The sequence below is a fragment of the Pogona vitticeps genome, chromosome 1 (assembly GCF_051106095.1).
Source record: "Pogona vitticeps strain Pit_001003342236 chromosome 1, PviZW2.1, whole genome shotgun sequence".
NCBI classification, from domain to species: Eukaryota; Metazoa; Chordata; class Lepidosauria; order Squamata; family Agamidae; genus Pogona; species Pogona vitticeps.
The window spans coordinates 105,305,385-105,319,165 of NC_135783.1; the positions used below are offsets into that span (position 1 = coordinate 105,305,385).

At 36.0% G+C, this 13,781-nt stretch overlaps 1 protein-coding gene across 10 annotated transcripts in view; it reads left to right on the top strand.

Annotated features, from left to right (window-relative positions):
* The window catches only part of EPHA7 (EPH receptor A7), a 217,818-nt gene that overhangs the window by 5,572 nt on the left and 198,465 nt on the right, over positions 1–13,781 (top strand). For all 10 annotated transcript variants that reach the window (XM_072998661.2, XM_072998664.2, XM_072998670.2 and 7 more), the window contains exons 2-3: positions 940–1,004; positions 8,904–9,573. In XM_072998661.2, coding sequence (XP_072854762.2) covers positions 940–1,004; positions 8,904–9,573 — 735 coding nt within the window. The remainder of the gene's footprint in view (positions 1–939; positions 1,005–8,903; positions 9,574–13,781) is intronic.

Below are 13,781 nucleotides of genomic sequence, written 5' to 3' on the forward strand. Positions count from 1 at the left end.
CATGAGCAGAAAGTGCTTCATGGTCATATTTAATGGCAATCTTCATCATCAAAGTGTAGACCTTTTTGTATTTATTGTATTTCCTTACTGAAGTATAAGTCAGAAAATAATGCTGCTAGTAGGAGTACATATAAGTAGCAGATAAATTTGTTCCTATTATTACCATTTTTAACCAATTTTCTTGCTATAATGCAGGAATGTACTCTATATTTTGCTGAAGTGGTACAAAAGCCCCCACATAGTTCACTATTTCTTGGTTGTATTTTAGATATTCTGGAAGATATACTTGGTGTGAAATATACATGGGCATTTTACTATTTGAATGAATATTGATGGAAAATGTATCAAGCTAATTAATATGTCTGGCTTTGGGTAATGAAAATCATGTTAGTTCATTCTATGGTTTTGTAAAGTTTTATTTTCCATATAATGCCATATTTTAGATATACTTTCTCATTAATACTGTCCCACTGATTCTCGTGTCTCAAAACTACTGGTGACTTATAATACATTGATATATTTATATAAATCTGTATTATTAAATAGAAAAAAATATAAAACATTGACACCATTGCTATGACTGTACATACATACAGCAGGAATAGACATGTTTCTAAATGCTATTGCTTAGATTTAAATTGCATTTTACATTTATTATTTACATTTTGAAAATTCATTAGTATGAAATAAAGATAAAAATATGTTTTGTATTAAAAATTTACTACTGCGCTGAATGCAGTACCAAACATGTTTGCCATTTGCCCAGTACATTCTTTTCTAAACTAAGTCATTTCATGTTATTCAGCCAGCTATTCTGCATTAATTTCTTCTTTAATTATTTTTCAACTAAATTAATTTCAATGTGTCTTTCCTATTCAGTCTCAGTGTAAAATTTTTAATTTTTAATAGGTTAACATGAGTTTTTGTTTCTTCTTTCAGTAATATTGTTGGACTCTAAAGCACAACAGACAGAGTTGGAATGGATTTCTTCTCCTCCTAACGGGGTAAGTATATAGTAAATATCAAATTAGATAGAATAATTCCCAGAAATAATAATTGTGGTTAAAATCAACCCTCTTCCCCAATTCTTCCCAGCACATTTTAGATAATCATTCTTTGGAAAACTTCCTTTGTGAAAAATGGTGTAACTCAAATGAAAATTAGTTACAAGAAAGTATCTTCTCATTTCCCAAACATTTTTATTTGTGGTTAAACCACAATTTTTAGTTTTCATATGAAATAATGCTACTTCTAATGTTTTTGTTTTTATAGAAAACATTGCAGCCCAAAATTATTTGGAAAGGAGGAGCTCGACTGATAGATATATATAAAACAAATGTGTCATATAAAACAAATGTCTCACTATATACCTGCTGTAGTTTAAGTGTTTCCAAAGCATCAGAAACATAGGGACATATACAGTAGAGAGAGAACCAAATCAAAATTTCCAGCTTTTAAAAACTTGTGTAAAACTTGTGGATTGAAATACGACATTTGCTGTCACTAAAGTAGCAATTTATGCATTTATTTTATCTTAACAAGCTTATCCTTGTGCATTTTGATATGACACTGAGATATATAATTATTATAAAATTGGGTCATTATGCTTCACATTTGGAGCCTATTCAGTCTTGATGTTTTCAGTTTATAATTTGAAATACATGAAATGTCAATCAAGTGTTTTGTCTTTTAAAAATTAACATTCTAATCTTAGCAGAAAGGACAAAGCATAACTCTGAGGAACTGTTCAAACACTCATGAAGTTGCATAATATGGTTGTAAACACTACAGTCAAATAGATAATCTATTCTCTAAATTCTCTCCTTGAAGTTCATTTCCTTAGGATTTTTGCCACCACAGCAGTTAGAGGATTGGGTTGCTTGTCATGTAAAGCACCCCTTGCACAGGTAGTTTCTTTGAAAGACTGTGAATAAAGGTTTGAGAAATCAAGCCTTCAATCCAAAGCTTATAAAGAAATCTGGAACCGAAAGAGTGTGAACGGTTAGTGGGGATACAAAAGTGTAACAAATGCTGTGAATAAGAAGAATGAAAACCTGAAAGTGTCTTAGTTAAAACGCAAGATCAGAAAATTCAAGCACTGGGTAGAAGCAAGACTAAAGGCTTTCAAAATATAAGTAATATAAACTGAATGCAGAAAAAGAGTAATAACTTCAACATTAGCATTTTTCATTGATGCTTGCTTTTTAAGATAAGTGCTAGAATAACAATTTTATAATAGACCAGACTTGAGAGAATAAAGACATACACCTGTGCTAAAGGGGGGGTTTAAATGAAGAGGAAATATGTTTGAATAATTTTGGCACTATAAACATATATTGGTAATGCTACAGTATTGGTGATATATTGATTCTATGATCTATTCAACACTCTTATAAAATTATAGGTAAGATCTACTGAAGGAAAACACAAGTCTTATATTTACTATGTACTGGTTATATACAGTGAATCTGAGAACTTGTGAGATAAAAAAAAGAATTTGTAAAGCATTTCTGGATCAGGCACATCGCTGTTGAATACAAATAGCAAGTCTGGAGGATATTACTGAAGCCTCTGTCAAGCCTAAGTGGCTTTCATAATAAATGGAAATTCCATAATTCCAGACAACATGTAGCACATTCCTGGTGATAAACATATTTCCATAGTAGTTATTGTCTCAGGTATAAAGTTTAAAAATTTTTCCATCTCAAGGTTGTTGCTATAACCTGTAGCATATGCTGGAGAAATGCAGTAAGTCTTGGTGGATTAGATACAATTTGCACATACTGTTTGTAAGGGTAAACGTAGCACCTTCTTGGTAACTGAAGCCAAAGGAAAAATTTCAGTATTTGCATGAATCTTGCTTATATAGAAGTTTTTGGACTTCCTGTTATGTGAATGTCCAGGAGTAATTTTATATCCTAAGACTTACAGGATATTCTCCTTGTAATGGCAGTGACAAAATTGTAACAAATGAAGGAGCTGATTTCATTTAAAAGTAGTTAGGTTGCTGTTGTTGCTGTTATGTGCCATCAAGTCAAAACCGACATAGCAACTCTAATAGGGTTTTCATGGTAGGTTAGGTATTTAAAGAGTGATTTTACCAGTGCCACCCCTCCCCTGTGAGTTTCCATGGCAGAGCCGGAGATTGGAACCCAGGTCCTCTGAGCCATGGTCCATTACTCTATCCACTACATCAAACTGGGTACCCTCGGCTGGTATAGAGGCATCATATTTACAAACCAGTTAACGTTGCACTTAGATTTGATTCTGTTCCTATCAGCCTGCATTCTGTAAGAGAAATCTTGAGAAGACTACAAGGTGGGGTTATTTTAAGGTCACTAGATTTGATTTTGTTCTGCTTTAGTATATATACACCTAGGGATTTAAATTATCTACTTTATTTTTATTTCCTTATGATTTGTGTGTATGTTCGTGTGGTGTATATAGTAAGAAATACACTAATATGTTTTTAATTATGTATAGTAGACTTATATTAGGGAAATACCATTGCTCTTATGCATCACATACTGAAAGTCCCAGGTTCTGTGTCTGATATATTCAATGAAATCTCAGCAAGCATGATGGGGAAAGACAGTACCGTGTTAGTTAGGCCAGAGTTCTAATTTAATATAATGACAGTTCATATGTTTCCCTTTTATAAAGGGAGTATTATGTTTCAATTGGCAATTAGTTCAGCTCACTAAAGAAACAGTTTTTATATTTCATTAAGCAAACATGCCATATCAGGCATATTGTCACATAAATTCTGCAGTACTTGGAAAATGCATTTTTGTATTTACAACTTCTGTGTGTTTTAACATTTACAGCTGTAATATATTTTGTAGTAATAAGTTCCAGCATAAGCTTATCAATGTCTGCTTTTCTTAGAGCAATGGACCAATACTAAAATGATCTCATTTGCTGTCAAGTAGGCTTGTGAACTATTATGTGCTACATGGTTTTGAGTTGGGTAGGCCAGTCTCATAAGCCAATAGCAGAGAAACAACAGCTAAGAATTGTTGCTGGTATAGGGTTCTATCAAGTGCTGTCACTCTATTAGGAAAAAGCTTGTGCTGCCTGCAAAACCCGTCTTCATTCTTGTTCCAGTTTTAAATGCAGCATTTATTTTTGCTTCCACAAATGCACAGGCAATTGGATAGCCTACTATATCTTAATTAAGCAAGGTGTTTTTTGTATTAATTGTGCTATGTATCCCACTAGCACTTGCAGAGCCACAGTAGTAATAATATGGCGTATACTTTTTGTACTAGCTTAATGTTTGTGAAAATTCATTATGTGGAGCAGTAACTTCACCGTAGTTGAAAAATTAGGAGTAGAGATATATGTTTTCACTTGCTTTTTTCAACCAGGTGAAATCTGATTTTTTTAAAACAATCTTTTCTCTACTAGGTGATGTTTACAAGAACTTTTGTGCTTTTGGGGATTTTGTCTTTTTTTCACATAAAGCTTATGTTTTGTACAAAACTTGCATGTTGTAATACATTTTGTGCAAAATGCAATTTTTTCTTTTTACTAATGCTGCGATTTATGTCCTGTTTCCCCCTCCCTAAGTGTTTACTCCTGTGCAGGACTGAAAATTTCACAACAGTTGTTAGTTTTTTTAACAGGTGTCTTGATGGGTTGAGACATTCTTTCTTGTCAAGGATTAGAAAATATGAGTACTTGTTATATACATAAATCAGGAGTGGGCTACAATGTTGCGGGCTGCTACTCATTCCCTTCTGTATCTTTTTTTTTTTTTTTTTTTTTGCTTTTCCCCTCTGCCATTAACTACAGTATACTTAAACACTGCAACATTGAAGACATTAGTAATGGTTAACACTGACTAGAATCTGAAGGTAATTAGCAAAACCTGGTTAAGAGACGGTTGATGGTAGCCAGTATTAAAGTTGATGCACATAACTAAATAATTTCAGTTGCAATGTTTATGCAAGAAAATGTAACAGTTCAGTAGGGGCAATGTGCAATCCTACAATTTACTCCTAAACACCAGTTACCAAATAAACATCAAATTGGTTTTCAGTAATAAATTAATGTCGCAAGTGTTGAGTGTTTTGAACCCAGTCTGACTGGTACTCAGAGTTAAGCACATGTGGATATTTCTCTTGTGTATTGAATATATTTAAAAGGGTTTGTGGAATCATAGTAAAAGGTTCTGTATTCTACAAAAGTAAAGCCTAGGTATGTTTGGTAATTTAAAATGCTAATCTTTGAACTATCATTTCCAGAAATAAAGTCTGAATGTTCATTGCCTTCACATATAGATGAATTTGAAACATAGACCCTGTTAAACTGGCCCTACTTTTAGTTCAAATTTAAAATACTTAAAAACAATGATTATCCCCTGTTTCCCCAAAAGTAAGACCTAACCTGAAAATAAGCCCTAGTATGAGTTTTCAGGATGCTCATAATATAAGCCCTACCCCAAAAACAAGCCCTACATTGTGCAGCGACCAGAAGATGACATGACTGTATTTGAATAAACATAGAATGTGGTACATGAAAAAAATAAATAAAACATCCCCCCAAAATAAACCCTAGTGCATTTTTGGAGCCAAAATTTATATAAGACCCTGTCTTATTTTCGGGGAAACACAGATTTATTTTGCTCCAAAGAGTTCATAGAAATTAATGTTAGTAAAGTTGCACCAGTAATTTGATTAGATGAGGTAATACCATGTGTTGAGTCACCAGAAATAATTATATTTGACTATTTTATTCAAATTTAGAAACAAACTATAGCTGAGAAACCTGTAAGAGACAGGTTGCATATGACACGAGTTCTTCAGATGGAATTTTAAAATTTGTTCCCATTTTGTTTTAAAGGATTGCCAACTGCATTGATTTAACTTATTTGCCCTTGCATTCTTTCCTTAGTACCTTTACCAACAGTTAGAATGTGTTTATTATTGAATTGGAAACCTTAATTTACAGAAATTACATTGCTTCTTCCTTCAAATAGGGATAGTCTGAGGAAGAGAGTCTGGACTCTCAGATGACTCATATGAGTCAAGAATTTAGGCATTTTGCTTGAGAGTTAGTATGATGCTGAGTGAATAGAAATGTTAAATCGAAGAGTGTAATTTATGTAAAATATATTGGTCAAATAGTTATTAGGAAGATAATGCAGTACTTCCTGTGTCTTTCATGAGGATTTAAAGCTTGATTGCTTATGAATGTAAATCCTCTGGTCAGTCTTCTGTTATACAGAGAAGTAAACATTTAGAAGTACAGTTTGTAAGGACTAGAACCATATGTTTTGGGTTCAGTTGCTGTTACCCTGTTTCCCCGAAAATAAGACAGGGTATTATATTAATTTTTGCTCCAAAAAAGACATTAGGGCTTATTTTCAGGGGATGTTTTATTTTTTTCATATACAACAATCTACATTTATTCAAGTACAGTCTGTCATCTTCTTCTGGTTGCTGCACAATGGTGCAGGGCGGGATTTTACCTAACTGGGGCTTATTTTGGGGGTAGGGCTTATATTATGAGCATCCTGAAAAATCATACCAGGGCTTATTTTCAGGTTAGGTCTTATTTTAAGGGAAACAAGGTATATATGTGCACTGTATGATACAAAACCTTACCCATGCATGAAATTTCAGTGTTACTCTGTTTCTTCTGCATGGAAAAACCTGGATGCATGTACCTGAAATTCTCCGTGATACATTTTGGAGTTTTCTTTTCTCTGAAAAGACAGGTGCAGCTCCCATATCACAGACCTAGCTTGTAAATGTGTATATTTAGGAAAACACACTGTTGACTTATTTTCACACATCCCTCAATCTTGCTAATCAATTAGAGAAAACAAAACACTTAAATGGAAATCATCCCATTAATTTAGGAATGGCCCCATGTGATTTTGGCGCATAAAATACATGATAAGTCTCACTAAGATTTTTGGAATAATATAATGTAGAATTTATGGCTAGATTCCAGGGTTTGTGCATGAAAATGTCACGTACATACTCAATGTGAGCTTTCCATTTCTATCTGAGAAGTCAACATAGAATGTCAAGGAAACTTGCACATGTCAAAGATGCTTGTTTTAAGTTTTTTTTTTAAAAAAAATATATAATCAGAGTTTTTCTGCCTTTTATTTAAATATTAGAATGCAGCCCCTAGACTGTGGCATCAGTACAGTGGTGCCTCGCTTAACGATTACCTCATTAAACAACAAATCCGCTTTATGATGAAGTTTTTGCGATCGTTATTGCGATCGCAAAACGATGTTCCTATGGGGAAAATTTGCTTGACGATGATCAGTTCCCTGCTTCGGGAACCGATTTTTTGCAAGACGACGATTCTAAAACAGCTGGTCAGCGGCTTTAAAAATGGCTGCCTGCTGTGCAAAGTGGCTCCCCGCTGTTTTTAGCATGGATTCCTCATTTTACAGGCAACAGAAAATGGCCGCCCTATGGCGGGTATTTCGCCCATTGGAACACATTGAACGGTTTTAATGCATTTCAATGGATTTTTAAAATTCGCTTGATGGCGATTTGAACCGAACAGATTATCGTCGTCAAGCGGGACACCACTGTAGTAACATTCTATTGAACCTTATTGAATTTGCATAAAGCATCACATAGAAAAGAACACAGTTGTTTTTCTATGTGTCTTTCTTGCTTTAGCATGTTGGAAGTGATTCACATACATTTTCTAATAATTGTTGACAAAGGCAACAAATTATTATTATCCCCATATTGCAGATAGGATTGAATTGAAGAGATAAGTCTATCTGCTTAGTTCATGGCAAAGGTGAGATTCAAACCAAGTGTGGTCAATCCCCACCAGTACCCCCTTCTGCAATGCAGTGAGGCTGGGGTCCCCCAGGAATAACTTCATGGGCTCCAGCTCTGCTTCTTGGCTTAGAACAGTGTTATTTCCCCCTGCCTTCCCCGTCCAGTCTCATGAGGCTGAATTATAGTCTTCTTGGGTGCCACTTGCCAACTTGGGAATCCAGTTAACATAACTGGAGTTCCCTAGGCTTCAGGTTCTGGAAAGCAGGAAATATGGGATAATTTATGTCTGGGAAGCATCCCTTTTAGGGAAGGCTTGTACAAATGGGCAAAGGAGGTCAGGCTCTGGAGTTCTTCTCTACCCATCTCCACCTTTGGCATGCCTGTCGTGTGTTTTTCCAGGACTATGGCTATGTCTAGGCTAATGTAGCCTTGGCCAAGCTCATGGCTGGAGTCTCTGGTCTTTGACTCCCATCATAAGCAATTAAACCAGGTGAGGACAGACAGCTGTCAGCATTCCCCTCTGGTGCATCCTCCCACATGTCACCTCCTCCAGAGATAGGCAAGGGCCCCATCCCTTCCCAGTCTTGCTCTTTTATTCTCCTTGACCTGTCCTTCTCCAGCTGTTTTTCATCAGGCAACTCTCTGTTCTTCAGCTGCATCAACCTAATCCTGAGGAAACATACCCTCTTTCCAGCTGCCTGATACTTTTGCACTGGGGCCTCACACTGTCCTTATGCTATACCATAGCTACATTTCAGTTTGCTTTTGCTGAGATTTGCATCCGATTGATCATGATTCTCTGCATTATGTTGGAGACAGCAGAGATTCAGGTCCAAGTGTTCACTGAGCCATGAAACTTGCTGGGTTACCTTGAGCCATTCATTGGATCCTTGCTTGACTTATCTCACAAGGATGTTGAGGTGGTAAAATATGAAGGATGATGGATAAACATACACTGTGTTTGCGATATAGATATAAGTCATGGTATGATTAAAATCATCACAAATTTGGGTTTTCTTATTTTAAAAGTAAAAGTTTTAAAGCTTTATTTAACAACTAAAGGTTATTAAGAGGTATGCTTTTATCATTTTACATGCTAAAGCATCCTAATATAGACAACTGTGTTTTGCATTTTAGTGGGAAGAAATCAGTGGACTGGATGAAAACTACACGCCTATACGAACATACCAGGTATGCCAAGTCATGGAACCAAACCAAAATAACTGGCTTCGGACTAACTGGATCGCAAAAGGCAATGCACAAAGGATTTTTGTAGAACTAAAATTTACTCTAAGGGATTGTAATAGTCTTCCTGGAGTCCTGGGGACATGTAAAGAAACTTTCAACTTGCATTATTATGAAACAGACTATGACACTGGCAGGAGTATCAGAGAAAACCTGTATGTAAAAATAGATACTATTGCAGCTGATGAAAGCTTTACCCAAGGTGACCTTGGGGAGAGAAAAATGAAACTTAATACAGAGGTAAGAGAGATTGGACCTCTGTCCAAAAAAGGATTCTACCTTGCATTTCAGGATGTAGGTGCCTGCATTGCTTTGGTTTCTGTCAAAGTATACTACAAGAAGTGCTGGTCCATTATTGAGAACTTAGCTATTTTTCCAGATACAGTGACTGGGTCAGAGTTCTCCTCCTTAGTTGAGGTCCGAGGAACTTGTGTCAGCAGTGCGGAAGAAGAGGCGGAGAATTCTCCCAGAATGCACTGTAGTGCAGAGGGAGAATGGTTAGTACCTATTGGGAAGTGTATCTGCAAAGCTGGTTTCCAACAAAAAGGGGACACATGTGAACGTAAGTAAGAAAGCATACTTTACTTTCTATTTGAATATTTTATTACACGTTCTCAATTTTAAAAAATGCTTTTTGAATGAAAAGGTTGTATTGTTAAGTTCAAGTAACAAGAGCATAGAAATTGTAGGCTAGAGGCTTCACTCTAGCTAGTGTAAATCTGTTGCAGGGGTGGCAGTCAACAATTGGATGTCACAATTTGAAAGGCTGTTAAACTAACTATGCAGTGCACAATTTATTTAACCAATGACATCACTTCCACAGTGTCAAATGCAGTTATGCAATGATATCTTCCAAGCAACAGGGCAAAGAAAATGTTCATTACGTAATAGTTTTTCCTACCACCTGTAATGAAATCATGTTTTGTAAAGAAGATGCTATTAACAGTCATGGTTGTGAAGACTACTTGCTACTTATTCTACAGCCTCTACAAAATCAGGAATAGAATGCAATTGTGCTGAACAGTTCAAAGGTATTTTGGGATTCAGCACTTTCTAGGTGTTTGGGAATTTGGAAAAGGAAGAAGCAGAAAGGAGAAGCTGTTATTTTAAAAAGGCCTCACATACATGATTTCCCCTGCAGTAAGATTTGGGACTTTTATCTGCAAAAGGACTAGAGGGCTTATTTAACAGATAGGTTTACAGAAAGCATCACATCATACTGTACTTTCTTTCTGAATTATTGCACAGATTTTGTATTGTGGTTTAAGTTACATTGACTGTAGCTCTTTGCAGGACTGAATAAAAACTTCTGAGTGTTGATGAGAAGGAGTGTTTTGGTTCTGGCAGAAATAGTAAACAACCACATTATGAAAGATGGAAGGCTTTGACTTTTTAAAAGTTGAATTTGGGATGATCAAAGAGGTTTTCAATAATAATAGTGACAGTAATAGTAATATTTTTTTGTCAGGAAGAGTGATAAAGTAATGAAAGAAAAATGTGCTTGATCAATAGAATTCAAGTAAATTGTTTAAGAAACAGACATCTTAATTTGAGACCTCATTGTCGTTGACAGAGGCATTAAATGATAACTTAGACTTTAGCATTTCTTCTTTGTTCATTTTGCAAAAATGCTTCTCATGTCTGGCCTGCTGCCAAAAGAACTGCTAACAGAATATGCTATATTGGAAGTGGCCCAGGTTTCATTTTATAGGTTTTTATTTTAAAAAAAATCTTTCCCTACCTCTTCTTTTAGAAATGGCCATTTCAGAATAAAATTTTATTTGTTACTGCAGTTAATTTCAAGAAGTCTAAAGGACAATAGATAGGCAGGTAGGTGGATATTAATAACACAACGCTCTTTGTTTGTGGAAGAACACGCTTTTAGTAAGTTGCTCCAGTCACCTACTAGTTAGGATTTCTGCTTTGAAGCCATTATCAACAGCATGTGCCTTACAATAAAATGGGAAGGATTATATGTTTCTTTTGAGAGAAAATCAACAATATGACATTAATACAATTGACTGTTTTGTAACTCTCAAGATGTGTTCCATATGGGACAGAAATCAGATTGATATGTGACTCTCCTTACCCTGTGATGTCAGCTAATTTGGTGGTTTGCATCCTGGAAACACTTTGTTTGTCCTGCATGAGTGTTAATTCATGGGCTGTATTTGTAAATGAATAACTACATGAATATTGCACTGCAGTCCAGACTCTGGCACTGTAATACTACCTTAAGCAGATACTGCTTGTGTATCCATGGTGGAAAAGAAGAGGCATCTCAGATGCCTATGGAGAGCTGATAAACAGGACATGAGCATAATAGCATAGTCCCACTTGTATTCCCTCAACAAATGGCGTTGAGGTGTACTTTCTTTGATACTAGAAACAGCATATAGGTATCATGAATAATAGGCATCAGTAATTTTATTCTCCATGGCAGTTTTTCAGCCTTTATTCAAAGCTATATGTTTAACTTGCAGTTTTCAGATAACATTACAGTAGCATCATATGGTTGCTCTCATGGACTTACTTGTTAGGGATATGTTCCACATACTGAAATGTACTAGGAGCAGATATGCATTGGATTGTGTTATAAAAGCAAAAGCCAGAATTGGAGTGGATGGTGAGTGGTAGCCATAGTTATCTCCACCCTATTTGAGGATTTAGTTCAGTAGATAACTAAAGTTAAATTAATGTTTCAGTGAATGCTACGAATGTGCCATTCTTATTCTTTAACTCTGAATCCCAGGATACTCCATTCTAAGAGTGCCACCTGCCAAATGCACACCTAAATTATGTCACCTGAACAGAGGCTGGGTAGGTATGCGTTATGGCCTAGAAGAGGCTGACTTCTAGCTTTGGTGCCCTTTAGCAAACATTGGCCTTTTGTCTTCCAGTCCATTCTTTCTCCAGTTAAGCACAATGTACACATAAGTCTGGCAGGTGGAATTCTCAGAATGGAGAATTCTGGGATTTGAGTTGAAAGAAAGAAGTCCTATGTCTGGTGAACACTGAATTCAAAACTTAGGGTAGAGAATTAAGTGTATTAAGTAATTAAGTGATTAAGACTGAGCAGGATAAATGTCTCTCCATGTTCTGCAGGAGTTAGCTTACTTGTGCAAATGTACTCACACTCTAAATTAGCCATTCTCAACCTTTTTTGGCCATGGCCATAATTGCCATAAACACAATATGCAAGAAATATAGGACACATCAGGATTGTATAAGTTTCATAAGAAAACCTTGTAAGGTGATGTGTGTAGAATTTTTTCAAGTCTGGGGCCCCTTCAGGTGTTCCAGGGCCCCCCAGGGGGCTTATGGCTGCTCTGAAACAGTCGTTGTCAGCCATAGTCTGAATCCTTTCCATGTATGTAGCTTCTTGACTACCTTCTGGTGATATTCTTGAAGCCCCATCCTTGCTGATATAGAGAGGAAGAGAGGAATATGGGTTTAAAGAATTTAGGAGGTGGTAGAGGCAGAAATGTTTGTCGACTACTAATGACAGCTGGTGAGAAATTTGGAAAAAAGTGACAACCACAGGCACTACTCCCCATCTCACCTTATTCATGTCTTCAGTATAAGCAACACCTCTCTCTCTTTTTTGGGGAAAAAAAAGACATTTGTTTACTTGCCATGGAAGTACCAACAGTACTCTTTCCATTTTAGCAAAATAAAAGAGAGCAGTTTTGTGCAAATAGGATGGGAACATAAGCTGGGTGGTATCTAAGGCTCCTGATGTCAACAGTTTTGTTGTTAACTTATTATTTAGTTGTAAATTAATTTATTAGAACAAAATGTATGTGCATATTTATCAATATAGATCCCTTTTGGATCCATGCATGTACCCTGTTGTACAGTGAATAAACTATTAGAGTCTCAGAGGAACACCCCAAGAGAACATTCTCATTAGTAAAATTCTCATTGTGGTGTACACTACATGTTTTGTAGGCAAATTATAATCAGGTTAACATAATGATTTTTTTTTTTGGTAGGCAAGGGACTAAGAAGTGCTGATATAATTCATATACCACATGTTCTGTATTTTTAAAGGAAATGAACTCCATTTGCTCACTCCCAGCTATATAATATTTCATGTGCTAGGAAGCCCTTCTCAGTATGCATGAAATATATATGAAAATTAATTTGGCATTGTGTCTGAAAATTCAGACAATTTAGACATCCAGGACAAGCAAAACTGACCTACTTTTCTATTCAGCTGCTTCATAATATCCTAGAATAGTCATCCAAACATTTGGAAAAGAGTTGCAGGTGTTAATGCACCATGAGCTGATGTGTTACACAGGATTCATTTGCTTAACAATGCAAAGGGCAGTTTTATACTCTCGGGTTTTGAATGACAGCTACAGAACCTATTTTGAAAAAAATGACATAATGGCTGAAATCGAGTAAGACGTTGCAACTAGAGTATGCTGATTGAATCGTTGGGATTCATCAGTATCTAGGTAAGTTCCATTGATTTAGTGGGCATACGGTAATAGATTTCAGTGGTAATCATGGAACTTCAGTGTGTTGACAGCAGTAGATGGTAGGCTGCATGGAATGAGGCCACCTGCAAAGTTCTCCTTCAACTGCGTCTCCTCATCCTGCTTGTGCATGGAATGGTAAAAACAAGAGTGTTTCCAATTGTATTTGCTGACACAGTGTTCCTATATGGAGCACTTTTCAGGCCGCAGAAGAAGGTTTGCATCTCCACTCAAAAGTTCTGCTTCTCTGAAGGCCTCCAAGATTAGATCTATCAGTATTCCG